At 36.5% G+C, this 20,007-nt stretch overlaps 1 protein-coding gene across 1 annotated transcript in view; it reads left to right on the top strand.

The window, feature by feature from the left end:
- The first annotated feature begins 1,160 nt into the window (after window positions 1-1,160).
- The window catches only part of tln2a (talin 2a), a 56,786-nt gene continuing 37,939 nt past the window's right edge, over window positions 1,161-20,007 (top strand). The window contains exons 1-4 of the mRNA XM_081358989.1: window positions 1,161-1,264; window positions 14,999-15,037; window positions 19,016-19,184; window positions 19,282-19,379. Of these exons, the coding sequence (XP_081215115.1) occupies window positions 19,049-19,184; window positions 19,282-19,379 (234 nt within the window). The 5' untranslated portion in view covers window positions 1,161-1,264; window positions 14,999-15,037; window positions 19,016-19,048. The remainder of the gene's footprint in view (window positions 1,265-14,998; window positions 15,038-19,015; window positions 19,185-19,281; window positions 19,380-20,007) is intronic.

The raw sequence follows: 20,007 nt of genomic DNA, 5'->3' as shown, positions 1-20,007 counted from the left end.
AAATAACTTTTGTATCACTAACCTACTCTAAGAATGCTTAAAGGGGGTCACATTGACCTGTATTCATTTCCTATGGAGTTTTGACTCAACAGTATTTTTGGATACATTTTTGTAAATAATATTTATTTTCTTGAAACTTTATGGATTACTTAAAAAATGCTCTGAGCCAAGAATTTGCCTCAGATACCAATCCTGTATCTGACCTATCTCCTTACTAGGCACGCTAATTAGTATGTCTGAATTCACAGTATTCGTAAAACAGTATAGACAAAAAAGTACCTGGATGAACTACTGCTTCTGCCATGATTCTCAAGTTCACGTCCAATGGACACTTTACACATGACTATGGGAAATGAGTAGGGAAACAATGCAACTCATTCTATAGCTCATGCTAACATGGCAGCGGATGTAGCATCAGATATGCATTCATATTACAAACATTCATGCTTGATAATACTTTATTCATACTGTCGGCCTACACATGAATACTTTTTTTAACAGTCACGATTCTCACAAAGTTCTCAAATGAAGAGCCTACTCAGACAGTATGCAATTTCAGATGCATAGGTAAAGAAAAGCTACAAGGACAGCTGATGGCAAAAACAAAGGAAGTGGTGCAAAGTCTACCCACAAGTTATGCTTAGAAAGGTGCAAATATAATGTGAAATGTTCTGCCTCCGTATGCAAAGATCTTTTTCACATGGTCTTTGAGAAATGCGGCGAGTGAAGGTTCAGAGTAGAATATACTTTATTAGTTTAGAGTTTGTTTACATTTGTGCATTCTAGGGTTAAATAATATTATAATGGTTATCAAGAAATAAACTGTCGAGACTATGATGGCTATTTTTGCCAGGCTTGTGTGTGTGTGTGTGTGTGTGTGTGTGTGTGTGTGTGTGTGTGTGTGTGTAATATTATTTATTACTATATAACTATTATATCAATATTGGTTGGTAGTTTATGTGAATAAATATTATTTATTCACATATATATTGAATTAATATCAAAATATTATTATGTAGCCTAATAATAATTTACCATAAAAACAGCCTACTAAAGCGCAAAAGAAGGCCGACTACAAATCAGGACTACATTCCCCTTAATTCCGGTCTGCATGACGCATTTCCTCTATTCCCACCTCGGCTGAGCTCGGTAAATTCCGTAAATCGAAAAGGGATTTACTCCAAAGAGGCAGGACAAGACCGTAGTTTACTCTGCATCGAGCGGCTGAGAGCTTGCAATGAAACTGCGGTAAACAAACTCACCGGTAAGACCCAGTGTGCTCAGATTTCAGTGTTCGGCGGATTGTGCACAGAAAGATCCGCGATCGCTGTGCGTTATGTATTAATACGGCAAGACTGATCTCACATGCAGTGTTGAATGGATTGGGATTTGGAGGTGCGTGGAAATAAGCAGTGTGTGCTGGAAAGAGACGTGCTTAGAGTCCTTATCTCATCTGACATGATACACATGCTTCACCAGTTGCTAATGAGGATAATTAATTCATGCGCACATTAATCGATGGGGACATTGTGGGTATCTGCATTGTAATTGGTAAGTTTAACTAGGTTACTTAAAGTAAACGTTTGTCTCTTTAATGCAGAAGACTGATGATGATTGATATTTGCAGTGAGGCAAATGTTTGCTCGCGCTTTCACGAGACGGAGGGAGACTATGGATGAATCAAAACGGCTGTAATATAGGAAATATTCTTTTTTTATTTCAAACTTGGCGAGACTTGCATGTTTTTTTCTAAATATGTAAAAGCTTAACTTTTGTGGATTGCAACTATATAACGTTACACCTATACCGTCATATTCAGCACATCATGTGTTTACTTTAACAGTTAATTTCAGATTAAAATAGTGGTCGTTTTTTGAGTAGAATTTAATAACCTATTTTACCTGCTTTATCAGGGCAGAAGTTACCGTCTTTAGAAGAATTAATTTACACTGTGGTTATATCAAAACAGTAAGCATTGCTCGAGGACTGATTCCTAATTCAAAAGTATTACTTCCAGATTCTCTCTCAATCCGCGTTACTAACCCTTCCCGCAAATGTAAATACTCTGACATTGTTAAAACATTTAAACACTCTTAACTACACCAATCCAGCCTTAGCAGTGGGATAAAATGCTTTTGTGGTTGTCCAGACACATGCAGCCCATGCTGACGCCACACCCCTCTGTGTCATCACATTTAAACATCCCCTCAGACGCTTGCAAATTTATACTTGTGGATTCGCCATTGTTCTTTAAAGATGTATTGTTTGGTTTTCATTACATTACTCACTCTGCTTTTTATCTAATTAACTGTTATTTGCCGAATTGCATAGGCTGTTCACTACAACAAGTTTAGCAAACATATGTTTATTGGTTTTGAGAGCATAGCTGCTAATCAAGTAGTAGGGGAGACCCAGGACAAGGTAGGTTTTGATTACACAAATATGTCATCTCTAGCATTAGTTTTGCATGTTGGTTTACAACACCTTGTTCAACGCTGTTGTTATATTTTGCAATTTTATACCATTAAGTTTTTTGTGGCTGAAACATACACATACTATTGTATTATCTATTTCATGAGGTGTTTTTAATGTTAATATAGTTGAAAATCCTATTATAAGCTATTGATTGGCAGGTTCCCATTCTGACAACATCATATCTGACATATAGTGGTACAACATGTCCCAACATTATGCTACTTTTTTATTTTTGTCATATTCTCTTGGCATTTTAAAAACTGAAGAGAAAAAACCTTATGAAAGGAGATGCCATACAAAGATGAGCATCTTTCTTTTTTGTGAATTTTCATTGACATGGTTGTTCAAAGTATGCTAAATGAGAGTTGCTTTGCATAGGTTAATCATCTGTTTTATTACTATATGATGGTATGCAAGTACATTGTTCTTTTTGCTTTGGCACTTCTCTTCAGCTTCATCTTGTTTGTCATTGTCAAGGTCAAGAACTAACTTTTTCCAATAGTGCTTTTTTAGTGACAGTCCAGTAAAGATGGTTTATCTTACATCATGAGCAGGACTCAAGCACATTCCTAAGGTTTTTTAGCACTTTTATCAGTCAGTGTAACTCATCCTCCTCTCTCTCTCATTCTAAGAGCTTGTAATCTCTTTTTGAGGCGCATGGAATTACAAGACTGTGGGTTTTATTTTTGTTTTTACCTTTTATCGGCATTGTAGACCTACTTTGCTTTTAAAGTCTTAAGTTCATCTTGCAGTATTCAATGTCTGACCTGAAGGAGACAGACAGGTCTGCTTACTGTGTATGTGGTGATGGACTGCTGATGCTGATGAATCCAGTAGCTTAGGAAAAGGCATCAAGCAGAGTACTGTCTGCTGTCCCTTTGATAAACTGCATGCTGCTTTTTATCACCACTGTCACTTTTATTGGTCGCTTGCCCATGGGTCATACCTCATTGGCAAGGTTCCTGTTATTTAGCTTGAGTGTACACTGTATAGGTGACAGGCTCATTGACTTGTGCTAGCGACTCATCACTTGTCGCTTTCTTCACTCCAACAATGTCCCACATATTCTCTTTTAAAATACCATTTAATTGGAAGGCCAGAGTCAGCTGAGTGAAAATGTTAATTTTATACACACCATGTTGAACGTGAGTGTAAATAAAAAAAAAAGGGTTCCCTTATGCCACGGATCAGTTGGTTTCTTTAGGGAGAATTAGGCATATGTCATATGGGACCAATGAGTGAAACGTGCCATTAATAGAACCTCAAACAGTCCATTTATTTGTTCTCTTTTCTTTGAATTATGAATGGTCACTTATCACAAAATGTCATTTTTGTTTATTTTGCCTGGCACTTATGGTTCAGATAAGCCTGCTGCTACTACTGTATAAACAATATTGCATGAGAAATGAGGTCTGTCTGCTAATCATACCCTTCATTATATTGATGTTGACCCAGCTATATGTCAGCCAGCATAGGTTATGAATGTGCTTGTTTAGAAAAATAGTTTTCATTGCTAATTTGCCACTTAATGTCATCACTTACACTATCGTTAAAAGTGTGGGATCAGTAAGATTATTTTAAAAATCTTTTAAAAAGAAGTTTCTTTAATAAAAGTACAGTAGAACTGTAAAATTGAGAAATATCATCATTATTATTATTATTATTACAATTTAAAATAACTGTTTTTGATTTTTATACATTTTAAAATGTATTGGCTACAAATTTTAAACATGCTGAGTCAATACTCAGTGTCACGTGATCCTTCAGAAATCATTCTAATATGCTGCTTTGGTGCTCTAGAAACATTACTTATTATTATCAATGTTGAAAACAGTTATTTTTTCAGGATTCTTGGTGATTAATAGAGAGTTCAAAAGAGCATTTTGTTTTTGAAATAATATAAATCTTTTGTAACATTACTGTCACTTGTGATCCGTGTTAACTCATCCTCGATAAAAGTGTTAATTCTTAATTCTCAGTCTTACTGACCCCAAACTTTTAAACAGTAGCGTATTTATTAAGCACATTTCACTGTATACTGTATGCCTTTGGACCACTGGCAATCTTGGTATTTTGAAGGCCATTTTTGTTTGTTTAATGTAACAGGAATTGTAGCAAACGGATGTATGTGAGGGCATTCAAATGAGCCTCTTAAAGGAGAACTCCGGTCAATTTTAACATTGTGCTCATTTTTTTGTAAATTTGGAGTGTTGTCAGTACAGAGAACAACGACAAAAATCGGTGTTGCCTACACCGTGTTATCCTCTTTTTAAAATTTGCACCCTGTTGACTTCAATGGGGCAAGTTTTAAACCAGCTTTTAGCCTCTTAACATCTTTGATGTGTCATTACAAGTGCACAGCTAATGTGAGTGATTCCTTCAGAGTGAACACGGTGAATCTGACTGCAGTAGATGTGAAAGATATGAAGTTAATTCGGCCAGCGCACATACCTGTATTTATTTCCTGTTTTCGGTCGAAGTCCATAGTGGTCGATTGTCGAGTTCACGCGCGTGATCATAGGTAGATAAGCAACAGTGGAGAACTCGACAATCGACTACTGTGGACTTCGACCGAAAACAGGAAATAAATACAGGTATGAGCGCTGGCCGAATTAACTTCATATCTTTCACATCTACTGCAGTCAGATTCACCGTGTTCACTCTGAAGGAATCACTCAACATGGCTGGGCACTTGTAATGACACATCAAGGATGTTAAGAGGCTAAAAGCAGGTTTAAAATTTGCCCCATTGAAGTCAACAGGGTGCAGATTTTAAAAAGAGGATAACACGGTGTAGGCAACACCAATTTTTGTCGTTGTCTTCTGTATTGACAGCACTCCAAATGTACAAAAAAATGAGCTCAATGTTAAAATTGACCGGAGTTCTCCTTTAACACCTGCCATGTTCTGCCCAAATCTAGTTTTACCTTGGGCAAGTGTTGCATTTTCCATTCTACATTCCAGAGAACCACTAGAAACTGTTTTTGAGTCAGTATAGAGGTTTTTACAAATTTTTAAATTCCTGTCATTCTGAATTCCACATTATCAGACAACTTAGATCTTTTACAAGCCCTCATGTCATTCCAAACTTGTATGATTGTCTTTCTTACATTGAACACAAAATGAGAAGAAATGTTCACACTACGTGAATGAGCAGCTGCTGTCATCAAGCTCCATATGTGTTAAAAAATCACTATAAAATGACAAGATTTGTGGAAAGTGTAAGTTTGTAAATTTAAGTCCCATTCCACTGAAAATCCACCCCTCTGCAATGGTTTTAATTTTTTTTTGAACATTCTGATCAACTATTTTTGTGTTCATAGAAGGAATAAAGTGGTTTGGAACAACATGAGAGTGAGTAAATAACAGAATTTAAATTTGTGAACTATTCTTGAAGAATTTGTATTCACACAGAAAGTTGAGGTGGCAGTCTGACTGAAACTTCTCCTCAAATGCAGCCGTTATAATTAGCAGGGGTGTCGTTGGGTATGCGGGTGTCACATCCTTTTGCTCCAGTGAGTTCTGAGCACGACTGCCAATAGAAACTGATAAAACACTACACCTCCACACACTACACTGTCATCATTCTCTCTTTTTGAACTCTACTTTCCATATTTTGCCACTCACTTCTATCTGGATCTTCATCTTGAATGAAAATGCCTGGTTGTTTATTCTGGCTTCAGAAGTTTTGGTAAAGCTTTAGGTTTATTGAGTTGTGATACACCTCACAAAACCCTCTAGTTAAGTTACCTGTTATTGTTACCTGTCATAAGAACCGATTACTAGACATTTTGTCTAGCTCAGATTTGTGTTTATAGATCTAGTCAGCTTCTATGAGAATGCTATTCCTGAAAATGAAAATTCTGTTATTTACTCACCCTCATGTCATTCCCAGAAAAAAAAATCTAAATATATTTAGATTATTAAGAAAGTAAGTCTTATTAATAAGTTCCTTAAAAAATAAGTTATTTTAGCTCTTGACTTTTGAAATACGCTTATGATTTATTTATTTTTTTAATTAGGAAATCAATACTTTTATTTAGCAAGGATGCATTAAATTGATTAAAAGTGACAGTAAAGAATTTTACATTACAAAATATTTCTCTAATTCTGTTCATCAAAGAATCTTAAAAAAGGTATAGCGTATTTCACAAAGATATGAAGCATCACAGCCATTAAAAAAAAAAACATTTATAATAATGTTTTTTATGGAGTAAATCAACTTATTATAATGATTTCTGAAGGTTCATGTGACACTGAAAACTGGAGTAATGATGCTGTAGATTTGCTGTCACAGGAATAATTACATTTTAAAATATATTTAAAAAGAAAAACTGTTATTATAAATTGTAATAATGTTTCATAAAATTACTGTTTTTACTTTGATTTTGATTAAATGCAGTCTTGGTGAGAATAACTTGGAACATACATGGTGAATAACATGCATATTTTAATTGTGTGAAAGTGTTTACCCAACAAAATGTCTGGCTCCATACAGGCAGACACAGGACACCTATTGGAGCCTTGGAGTTTAGTTTGACTCTGGGGGCCTGAGGCTGTTTCTACCCCCACATTCTCTGTGCCGAAAAAGGATCCAGGACAGGTCAGTCTGTTATATTAGGAACTTCTGCTATTGCTGCCTCCCCTTCAGCAGAATGGTTAACTGGCTCATCGTGATCTTTTGTGCTCACTAAGAGTTGGTTGCCAGAATGGGCAGATACAATTACCATCCAAACTGCTATGAGGGTTCAAGCAAGCTGCTCTAATTTGAACACATTCCACTGGAGCAGTAGATGAGTGAGCTAAGAAAGGTGTTGAAAGAAAAATACAGTGGTCTGATGGATTGTTGGACAATGTATTAGGTAAAGAACATGTCTCGGGTGCTTCCAAAGCTAAAACATTGCATGCATCCCATCACTTTGAATGGTGTTTTTTCTGTCAGGGTATTTTTAGGAATTTCGGGGTATTCTTTGCCCTCTGACATGAGGCTCAATATGGTTACATGAAATCAGAGCGTCGAGAAGGGTTTTCTGAGCCAGTCTACAGCTGGCTGGGTGGCGTAGATATCTGGCATTCCCAGATTCCCTGTATTGTAGAGCTGACACAGATTAAACTATATTGTGTATACAATATATGTGTGTATACAGTATAGTCTAGTCTGTGTCAGCATACAGGGAATCTGGGAATGCCAGATATCTACGCCATTTATATAAATAAATCTATAAATGTATTAATGTATTATTACTTAATAGTAATTAGTTATTTATTTATTTGTTTTTCTGTATGTTTGTTTATTTCAGCTATTAAATAATTGATTCCTCTATTTTAAGATAAGACAATGGATTTGAACGATTTTTTTTATTTTAAGATATTGATTATACTTTTGCCATCCACTAGCACAATTTTATAGGGATAGTTTACCAAAAAATTAAAATTATTTTATCATTACTTACTATTGAATTCTTGCTGGAACATAAAAGATATGAATAAAGCTATTAAATATAGATAAACATATGTAGAGAAAAAAATTTCTGTGGGTTTATTTTACACAATGAAAGTCGGTGGGGTCCAGTGTTGTTTGGACCTAATTGACTTTCAAAATAATACAAAATATTTTAATCCACAAAAGAAAAAATCCTACATGTCAGCTTATCATATTTTACCAGAATTTCAACTTTTTTTATGTGTGTGACATTTAAACATTTGTAACAAGAAAGGCTGCATATTTCACAAAGAGTCTAGGGACCTAAAGCATATACGCACAGTAACATGCACAGAGTTTGGAGAAGTTGTGAAGAATCATGTGATGTAACTTTGTAAACTGAACTTGCAGAAATGATCTATCTTCACTCACTTGGGTTATTTAGGTACACCGTCAACTCAAGTATTATAAACATGCAAGTTAAGTTACATTTATATAGCTATATATATAGCTTGGCAACACAGTTCTTTAAATGGACCCTGCTGGTCCTAAATGACAGATGGATCTATAGAGTGAACATAGCATGGATTCATCTCAAGACCATTTGGGTATTATTATTAGAGTTAATATTTGCAGATAATTGTGTTTTTGTGATTTGTCATGACCTTTTTAAATCTTATTTACCGCATAGGAGTATGTTGATATTCTTTTGTAAGAGTGTTTTTACCCACAATCTGTTGTTGGAAAATATGTGATGTATTTGACACTTATTTTTACATGCAGATAAATGTCATATTTCAACAACATTGTTTGACTTGCTGAGAAAAAACATTAAAGTTTCAGCATTTAAAGCACTCTTAATAAATGTTGGCAGTGTTTCATTGCATGAAGATGAGTCGGGTGGTGTCTTAGTCTGTGTCCAATTTTATCTGTCTCTCTGTCTGTCTATCACTCTCAATCTCAGTTTACTACCTTCTTGGCCCCCTCTGTCCTTCTAAAGTTGGAATTTGGCTTGACGTAAAGATGCTAATATTTGTCGACCATCCGTTTAACCTTCGCAGGGCTATGTGTTGACAGCATCTGTCTAAATTATGGATTATGAATGTATGCCTTTATCAAAGGTCAGGGATTGGTAAATCATTTAAAAAAAAAAAAAACTTTTTTTTTTTTTTTTTTTTTTTTTTTTTTTACATATTCTGTTTAAGTCATTTTAAGTCCAAATGGAAAATCGTAAAAAAAAAAGATGTGACATTTTTGATGTTCTGCGCAAATAAAGGTTCCTAAAAATACACTTTGTTTACACAAATTACTGCCCATTAGGACAAGATCATGTTGAAGACTATGAGGGATTTGGAGCCAGATGTTACTTGCTACATGTCCCGTAGATCTATATAAGGAGTTTTGTTGTGTTTATGGGTGAGAACAACACCAGTTGGATTCCAGCCAATGTCTAGTGTATTAGCCACACAGAGAGGAAAAGCCAAACCTGGGTGTCATGCTCCATGACTGTTACCTCCCCCCTATACTTTATCGCCCTCTCAATGTGGATCACTTTTTGGAAATGGTGTCATGAGAACTCCAGCTGGATTCGATTACATGCAGAGAGCTCTGCGTTAATCAAATGCTTGAAAATAGCCTTTTATTTGTGTGGTATGCCATCAGAGTTCCCTAATGCTGAAATAAATGGATACAACAGACTAGGAAAGGCTATTTAGGCTCCTGACTGGCATGTTTACTGGAAGGCTACGTGGTGTAATCCTCTGAGGTGCATCTCGTAGCACAGGACATAATGTCCATAACCAGATCTGTGTGATCGGTTACAGCTGTTTGCTCTGAGGTCATAGTTGTGGCTCAGAAAATCATATGATCCGTACCTTACTTGTGGGCGGAATTCCAACTGTGGTTCTTCCTGGCAGTGTATAAGTCATTTGTTAAAGTTTGCAGATGATACTCTAGTGGCTGTACTTATACTCTATTTGAGAACAGACTTCAAACTTCAATTTTTTTTTGTTGGTACATACAAAATGAGTAATAGCCTCATTAGCTGGCACTGGCAGTGGTTTTAGTTGCTAATCCCCACAATCTCAGTGACAGTTCAGATTAAGCTGTCTAGCACTGCTCATTTTTCACCGGAAAAGCTAGCTGCTTTATGAAAGTGTGCAGCATGTAAAATGTTGCCCCAGTCGTGTTAAACGAGCTCTATTGTCAGTGAAAATACAGTCATTAAACCAGCTAATGACTAGCAGGAGGCTGCTGATTGGCTGCTCGGCTGCAGCAGGAGATGCTATGCAGATGTTATTGGGGTTGACTGAAGTCTATTTCCATTTGAAAACTGTTTTGCTGTTACTGTTTGCAAAATATGTTGGAGGCATTATGTTTGCTCCATTTCTGGAATGATCGGACTTGCTTTGGAACTAGTGAATGGAAATGATCTCTATTTGAATGATGAGGTGTTATATCAGTGTGTGTGTGTATAATATCTGTGCATGTATAAAGAAGTGTGTCCCATCTCAGTGTGCAGCAAACTATAAGTACACCATTGTTAGGTTCATTTCCTTAAAGTGTAAACTTTGGTTCTGTAGGTCCATCAAAATATAGTTTGTTTAAGCATCCCATCTTGGCTTACTGATGGAAGAGTGTTGAGGAAATAAAATCAGTGTATGTCTGCGCAGGGTTTTTTTCAATCACACCAATTTAATTGTTAAACAGATGTCACACCATGTAGCTGCTCTAGCTGTGCAAAGCCATGTCAATCCCATGATCCACAACATGAACTGGCTGCCAGTGCAATATAAATTTCTACATTTGCCTGCCCCCTTTTTGGAGGGGTAGGCTAATTATTTTAGAATGATGGTTTAATGTGCCCTCCTACATTTAAAATCATTCATATACCCCTGTGCCCAGGCTAGACTCTATATTCCTGCTGTGAGTTAATCTAGCCTGGAAGCATATTGAGTTTTGCTGATCCAGCAGGAATGTTGCTTGTCTTTCAAGGGCCAGGCTTGCTAACAGCTAACCGGTCTGTGAAAACACAGACTTTACATTTGGCCAGAAACCCAAGGATTTCAGAATTCGCTGATTTTGTTGCTCAGTTTTCTATGGATAGTTGTCCCAAAAATGAAAATTCATGTCATTCCAAAACCCATAAGACTTGTGTTCATCTTCTACAAATGAAGATACTGTTAATGGAGAGGTTCCCCAACTTTTTAGAGTGACATTTAACATCCTTCTATGTATCCTCTTCCACTCTTCCACTTAGCCTGGAGTCACACCTTTTCTGTTGGGACAATGTTTGCCCACCTTAAATTGATTTTCAGGTGCATTTTTTAAAACCTTTAATTAAAGCAAAGTTTTTCTAACCGTATTAAATGTACCTATGTGTCAAATTCTTAAAATTCCATTAATATAACTATTAATATATTAAATAAAGCAAAGCAAAATCAATCATTTCAATCAAATGAAAAATTCTCAACAAAAGCCATCTTTGCACTGCAGTGGTACAAGCTGCATAGATGTGTTTACAGACTGTTTAATCTTGCTCAGATGTAGCATGAATGCCATTACAATGGCATAAATAATGTTATGAGACAGTTTTACATAAAAATGTTCAATAGAGAAATATGAAATGATGGTCAAAGCGAAGTGATTCTTTTAAATATTAAACTAAAACCAGCAGTAGATGGTGGCAGGTTGCTGTCTTAATGAGTGAGTCATCGAGTCATTCATTCATCCTTTCATTAGCTAAGCAAGTGACTGTATTTTTGAATGGGTCATTGAATCAATGACTCTCCCAATTCATTCAAAGCCCCAGATTCATTCACTGACCAAACACAAACACTTGGAGACACAAAATGTGTTTCAGCCCTCACAGTCATTCCCCCATACTAAAGCCAAATTTATACTTCTGCGTCGAACCCACGCCGTAGCTACGTCGTAGGCTGTGTGTAGCACGCATAGCCTACGACGTGCGTACCGTAACAACGCGTTAATTATACGCGTAAAAATGTAACAACGCGTCAATTATACGCGGTCCGCAAGCGCTGTGATTAGTCTGTTAAAACCTCTCCCTCGGGTTTCACATGATCCCTCTGCATGTGTAATTGCACATCAACACAGACAATGACGCAGAAGTATAAATGAAATCCGATGCCTAGGCTACAACATGGAGACTATGGCGTTGATCCGACTCAGAAGTATAAATCAGCATTAACATATAACAGGTGTCTTAACCCCACTTTATAAATGACACTCCTCTTTTAGCATTGGTCACATTACTTTTCCATTACATGGCTCCTACACTATTATTTAATTGCAAAATAGAGCAAACAATACTCTATGTACATCACTTATTATTACAATTTTGTTTGTTTAACTGTTAAATTAATGTCACATTTGCAATCGTGTGGATTTTTGGGGAAAAATTGCAATACACTTGTATAATATATTATCAACTTAAAAAGCTAACTTACACTGTTTTATAGTATCAAAGCAAGTTTGAGTCTTAAATGGATCTCTATGCACAGTGTGTCTATATTTGTTTTTCATGCTAGTAAGTGCTAAAACCCCACTTTTCCTGTTTTTACAATGGGGCCTTGTGCCTGTTAGAAATACATGCTCGGTTTGAATGATATTTTATAGTGGGGTAGAATTAAATGAAAGGCAAAACTCAGCATTTTGTTCGCATACCCCCCCCCCCCCCCCCCATCCTGTCACCTCACGTACCCCAGTTTGGAAATCGGAGAGATTTCTCTCCCTCCATTGAAGCGTAAAATTTTTAGTGTAATGGACTTTCAAAGAGTTTATAAATTCTAAACGCAATCCGTATGACTCAAGCTCTTTGATCCAAGTCTTCTGAAGAGACACACTTTATGCACAGATTTAATTTAGGATTTTATTCGCATATAAACATTGTTCAGCACACATACATGGAGTACATCAAAAATGGTGCTTGAAGCACAAGATCCAATGAGGTTTGTTGTCGATCATATAGAAGTTTTAATTTCTGAAATTTGCAGTATGTTTTCAGAGTACATTGAACTCTTGTCTCAAAAGATAGGGACAATTTGATTCCTCATTCCTTTAATGACCAATTTCTGTATTATTCAATCTAGAATATATACTGTAAAAAAAAATCGCCTTTAATGTAGGCTGTGCATGGACTGAATTTTACATGGAATCAATCTGTTGTCCTGTTTGAACATGCTGCATGTACAGGGGGTTGTTCATTCTGTCTTTCAGTGAATGTGAGTCATTGGGAAGCTGTCTGACACACTGTTGCCATCATGGTCATGTGAATTTCACCGCCTACACATGCAAGTCATGCCAGTGATGGCCATGTCTGCTGTTCATCAAACAGGCCTCCTCGATCATCATGCTTTACCAGTCACTCGTTTTTTTTCTCTATCCACCTCTCCAAACCTGTCCCTAATTTTCCGTAGTGCTCTTGGCAGCAAAAGGAACATCTGAATATTTGTAATTGTGATTTAATTAAAATGGCTATTGTACTTTTTCAGTATTTATTATGGTGCTATGATGGTTATTTATTATGTACTTTTTGTGATTCAAAATTGATTTGAGGAGTTATTAGATTTCCAGCTTGGCATAAATGATAAAGTGCTCATTAGTCTGTATAGATTTAAAGGAATAGTTCACTAAAAATAATTAAATTGTGTCATGCACCCTTGATGTTCCAAACCTCTATGACTTTCTTAAATGAAACGCAAAGGAGAGTTGTTGTAGAATGTTCTGGCAATTTTCTATGAAATTCTCCCATTCCATTTTCCTATGAAATGGATGTTGCGATAGTCATTTCTTACCTATTGTGACGCATATCCGAGTGAAAATTTTAGGGCGGTACTTGATTTTGTGCATCCAGAATTGATCGAATAGTTGGATTGTTGTGCTTTGCTATTGCTGTGATCTCATTTGAGTGACAGGTTGTCACTTTTTGCCTATTGTTTTTCAAATACTGTGTATTCTGACATACTACACCCTTGGCATGCTGTTTTTCACATACTATATATCAGAGTAGGCGGCATATTCGGACATGAGGAGAATGTACTCTCTAAAAAAAAGCTGTGTTGCTTCAACCTATGTTTAGGTCAAATATGGACAAACCCAACTGTTGGGTTTAAAATTGAATTTAAAAATTTGAACCAATGGTTGAGTTTGTCCATATTTTACCGAAACATTGGGATGAAACATTTTTTGGAAATGTGTGAGTTTGCCCTGATTAATCAGTGTATTTAATGATCTGTACTGGACTCTTGTTGACCTCTGTAGTGGTCGAATGGCAACAGCTGCTATGCAGATGTTCCTACCACTCACTGAGGTCACTTACCACACACACAATGCAACTCAATACAGCAGCAGCTCTATGACCCTCGTCTGCTATCTGGGCTAGTCACACCAGTGGGGAAGTGTGTATAGTGGTTGATGACTTATAGACAACGTCATACAGTAATTTCATATGCTACTGTCGTCTGATTCTTGATATTGTTTCCCCTGAAGCTGTTAATGTTATTTTTGCTAATGTTAGATGTTGTAGTCATATAGGTGTTAAAATGCTGTTATATGCTCTAACTTGATTTACTTACACCTTTAATGTCACCTTTTAGTTAATAAGCTAATTTGGTAATTTAGGAGTTTAGTATGAGCTCTTGTCTTTTAAGTGTGTTTAGAGGCTTCTGGCCTTGAGTCAGCTCTGCAGTCATGAGATCATTAGTAGATAGACCTGGGTTAATTACTGCGGCTTTAACTCATCCCTCATGAGGCTATAACACACACACACCATCACTGGTAGGATTTCCATCTGAAATTAGCTGCTTTTTTCTTTCCGAACTTGCCCATCTGTTATGTCTTCCACCTAACATGGCTAATGGGAATAACATTTTGACTGAATAATCTGTCATTGATAAACTGATAAACTTTGTGATGGAATAAGATCTTTAAAGCTAGATTGTGGATAAACCTTCTCAGGTCCAATTCAATATCCATTACTGTGGTTTCATTTGAAATGTCTTTTTGATTAGCATTTTTAAAGTTGTATGCCCTCTAATTGCTTGACTGACCATCAGTCTTTCTTTCTTACTGTCTCCATAGATCTGCAGTGCTTAGAGTTGCATACGCCTCAAATTTACGGTAAGACCAAGCCCTCTGTACCTCTTTCAAAATATTTTTCCCCCGGTTGTGCTGCTTTTAATTGTCTTTCATTGCTGTAGAAAAGTCTTTCCCAGCCTTTTTTGTTTTATATACACCAAACAGCCCCATTAGTAGGGCTCAGGTGCCCCTTCATCAACACCAAATCAAAATTTATTTATTTATTTATTTATTTATTTATTTATTTATTTTATTGGATATCATTAAGCATTAGCATTATTAAAATGTGCATTACCCACTATAGTTATTCACATTTAAACTAAAAGCATTAAAGCAATCAATACTTTGGGTGAAACACTGACTCAACCCCTAATTTCTTTTCAAACTGAAGTGGTTTCCGTCACTTTATAATTCAATATAGTTTGTAAGTTTGATTGGCCAAAACATTTTGTGGTGAGAAAATAACAACACTGCTTCACATCACAACACAAGCTTTCCTGTTTACTGAACCTAAAACTAAAAGTTTTTGCAAACTTAAATAATGAATAAATATTAGATAAAAAATGTAAACTTAATTACTACTAGTAATAACTAGAAAATTAAAAATAAGTTACTAAAATTAGTCAGTAGTCATTAGTAAAAAATAATTAAAGCTAAATAGAAATGTATAGAAAAATGACAAACTTCAAAAAAAAATTAAAACGAGAACTGAAAATGTGACCCTGGACCACAAAACCAGTCTTATGTGTATTTTTTCTAAAATTGAGATTTATACATCATCTGAAAGCTGAATACACAATCTTTCCATTGATGTATGGTTTATTAGGATAGGACAATATTTGTCTGAGAAACAACTATTTGAAAATCTGGAATCTGAGGGTGCAGAAAAATCGGAATATTGAGAAAATCGCTTTTAAAGTTGTCCATTTCTATTGGTGATAGTGCTGCATCCATTCACAAAAATAATTGTTTTATATATTTAAGGTGGGAAATTTACAAAATATCTTCATGGAACTTGATCTTTACTTAATATCCTAATGATTTTTGACATAAAAGAAAAAACTATAATTTTGACCCATACAATGTTTTGTTGGCTATTGCCACAAATATACCCGTGCAACATAAGACTGGTTTTGTGATCCAGGGTCACAAATATAAAAAAGCTAATTAAAAAATATTAATAAATACTGTACTACTATACAAATAATACTAAACGGACACTGTTGTGCAAAGGTACTAGTGCGATGATTGGTAATTTTTTTTATAGGTTTAAGTTCATTGAAATCTCTCAAAGTAATCAGTTTTATGCACATTTATACACTATTTGAGGAGTTAACACTAACTTTGTGGAGGGTGGAGTTTAGCGCCGTAATCATATTTCAGTAGCCCACAGTTACTATAGTAACACTGGTGACAGACATGAGTCACGTCTAGAAGTATGTCTACGAGTGTATGACTCTATGGGAGAATATAGCTGCCGAGTCTTGCTGATATGAGGCAGTGGAAATAAAAGGTTGTGTTAATTGAATGGCTGCATGTGTGCGTTTCATTACTGTAAGAACTTGAGTGAGTAATCAGACTTTAGTCAGTCTGCTAACCTGAATGTAGCATGTGATCCTGTTAAATGTCTAAAAATGGAAGAGCATTCTCTAGAGTGTTATGATGTCCCGGGCTCTCTAGAGCCACCGGTGGGCTGGTCTAGTCAGTGCTTGTGGATCTATATGCTTGCAAACATATGCAAACGAGAAGTTACGCCCGATCAGACAGGAATGTTGTGTTGTTCACAACATGGGCTGATTTTCTGGACAGGGGTTTGGTGTTCTACTGAATTGAGGTGATGCATTTAAAGGAAAAGTGCTCATTTCTGCACCACTAACAACACCAGATGGAATTGCAAAATGTAATTTGATCCCCAAACAGCTTTTCAAAACGCTACTCCTCCACCCCATCTCCGACAAAAAAAGAACAGTGCAACCAGTGTAGTCTGATTCACAAGCAAATGACTCTTGTGAACATGTTTTTGTAATGAATGCTTCTAAAAGATTCACAAACTTCAGTAGTTTACATTTTGAATCAGTCTGATGAATCTTTAACTGAATGAACTAACTGAATCACTCAGAGCAGTTACTGAATCAACATTTGACTCAATACTTTTAGTAATGTCTGTCTCAAAATGAAGCAAGTTGTTTTATACTTAATAGTCATGACACAATGTCTGATTCAACTCTGCGTATATTGAGTTTCCAACAATGCATTTCCTGATCTATATATGTCTGTCTAAAATGGCTTGGAGCTCTCCAGCTTGTCCCTGACATACTAGGTCAGATCGCTGCCAAACCCATGCCAGTGTTCAGTGTGCCAACTGTGCACAAGGGCATCCTCCATCCCCACAGACACACAGACTAAAGGTTAGCTAAATGCTGAGAGATATTCTGACTTTAAGATAATAGTTTTGGTTCTGTATTGGATGTTGATTTAATGCTAATTAACGGTTATAATTATTTTATGCACTAGTCAAAGTGATTTGAACCTTCAAAGTAAAACGCTATCCTCTGTCTAGTATTATGTTGTGTCTTCTTTTTTTCTGTGTGTGTGTGTGTGTGTGAGTGTTTAAACTAGACAGGGTTTCATTAATGCGCAGTTTGGATAGTGCTGAAAGCGGAAAGACAGCTGACTGGGAGCTCAGGTGCTAACAGTAAAGTGTGTGTGTGTGAGAGAGGGGGAGAGGATGGACAGAATCCAGATACCTTTTTAATAACAGACATAATGTCAAACAGGAAAATGAGTTTTAGGTACAGATTATGTCTATTAGAGGGTCAAAACTATTAAAAAGTGTAAGAATGTAATTGGTTAAAATGTTCATCCTGCTTTAATGATTAATGTGAGCATTTGTATTGGGGGTAACATAATATTACAGATGGAGATGGACAGTGATTTTGCCTTATTCCACAGTTTCCACAAAAATATTAAGAGAAATATGTAATGTTTCTAGTGCTCCAAAACAGCATATTAGAATTATTTCTATAAGATCATATGACACTGAAGAGTGAAGACTGGAATAATTATGCTGAAAATTCAGCTTTGCCATCACAGGAATAATAAAAAAAAAATCTTCTTTTTTTACTGTATTTATAATCACATACATGCAGTCTAGGAGACCATTAGAGACCATTAAAAAAATTACCAAGTACCAACTCCAAACTTTTGAACGTTGGTGTATATTTATTAAAAATGTTGTATTTAGTGAGGGAACACTTTGCTGACAGTCAGTACATTTTGGGTTGGGAAATTCAAATAAATGAATTAGCATTAAAGGTGCTCTAAGTGATGTCACGCGTTTTTTAGGCCGAAACATTTTTTGTCACATACAGCAAACATCTCCTCACTATCCACTAGCTGCCTGTCCCCTGAACACACTGTAAAAAACGCGATCTCTGCAGACAGTCCAGGCTCCAAAAACGGCAAGAAAAACAAACTGGCCCAGCCTGGACCACGAAACATAACAAACAGTGTTCCAGCCAATAACTGACAATAATGATTTGAGGGTGGGGGTTGGGGGGAGAGAAAAGCATGAAGAGGGAAGTTAGCTAGAGGAGAGATTTCCTAGACAACGAAAACGATTTTGATATGGCCGACACGTGACCAAAGAGACAACGTTCAGATAAACAAATAGCAAAGAACAGGGAAAAGGAGAAGGAACGCGCAAAGTCCCGAATTTACATCGGAAAAGCCTTCGACTCGTTTGTGACTGTTTCAGGAGAGGGAGGGGGAGGGGGAGTGGACGGGATGAGGAGGAGGGAGGGTCGCGCTTGACAATACTTTGAACGTCAACAAGAAGTGACGTCACCCAACATCGGTTAGAGCACCTTTAATTAACAATGAACATGTTTGACAATATTTGCATTTACATCTTTTATGAGAATCAGAATGTTGATGAAAGTCCTAAAATCAGCATCATTCAAATGCACACGTTCTCTCTTCTGTGCTCCGTCCCTCTCATCTCCTTCCATCTCTCCACAGGTGCAGAGTCTTTGTAATACTTGAGCTGGCAGGATGGTGGCGCTGTCTTTGAAGATCTGCGTGAGACAGTGTAATGTGGTGAAGACGATGCAGTTTGAGCCATCAACGGCAGTGTACGATGCATGCCGGGTCATCCGAGAGAGGGTTCAGGAAGCCCAAACAGGACAGGGTGAGACATGTTTGCTTTCTTTGTAAGATTTTCTAGTTGCTAATGTTGCATACTTTTTTCAAATGCAAGCTCTAATACAGTGCCTGTTGTTTCTCAGCTTCAGAATATGGGCTGTTTCTGTCAGATGAAGACCCCAGGAAAGGCATCTGGCTGGAAGGGGGCCGGACGCTGGATTATTACATGCTGAGAAATGGGGTAAGTTCTTTGATCTTCTGTCTCTCTCTCTATTTTACAAGCTGTTGTCAAATGTTCTGTGACATGTCTTTGGACTCTTGTCTTGTTTTTGTGACGTGTCTTCGCAACAGATTTTGAGTGTGTGTGTGTGTGTGTGTGTGATGAAAGATGAGAACTCTGCTCTTAGTTATTTTTATAGTCTCTGTGTATATGTGATTTAAGGACATTGGTCACTGCAGCATGTGGTTTTTGTTTGTATTTGTTTACGCTTGTCTCTGTGATTGTGTGAAGAAGTGTTGCGTAGAAAGACAAAACCGAATGCTTGTTCCCTCTGGAAGAAAGAAAAATGTGTGTGTGGTGTAAATTGAGAAGTGTTAAATGAAGATTTCATCAGTAGTGTTTCATCTTTTGTCAGAAGTTGACATCAAAAGACCTCTTCTTCTCCCTCATACATGCACACACAGATGTTCAGCTCTCACAACCACGTCTTGCTTGTCTAATTTGTTGTATTTTGCACAAAGAACACTTTTAAATTTTTCCTTTTCCTCTTGTTTCTCTCGCAAACTCATTCACATTCATTACAGTGTTTGCAAGGCAGCACCTAATTTATATTCCTCAAACATTCTGGTTAGGGTTTGTTCTTTTTGCA

This window comes from Scardinius erythrophthalmus (assembly GCF_964197995.2).
Source record: "Scardinius erythrophthalmus genome assembly, chromosome: 2".
Lineage (NCBI taxonomy): Eukaryota > Metazoa > Chordata > Actinopteri > Cypriniformes > Leuciscidae > Scardinius > Scardinius erythrophthalmus.
The sequence above is the reverse complement of the archived record's forward strand: the minus strand, read 5'-3'. Positions and strand labels throughout refer to the sequence as shown.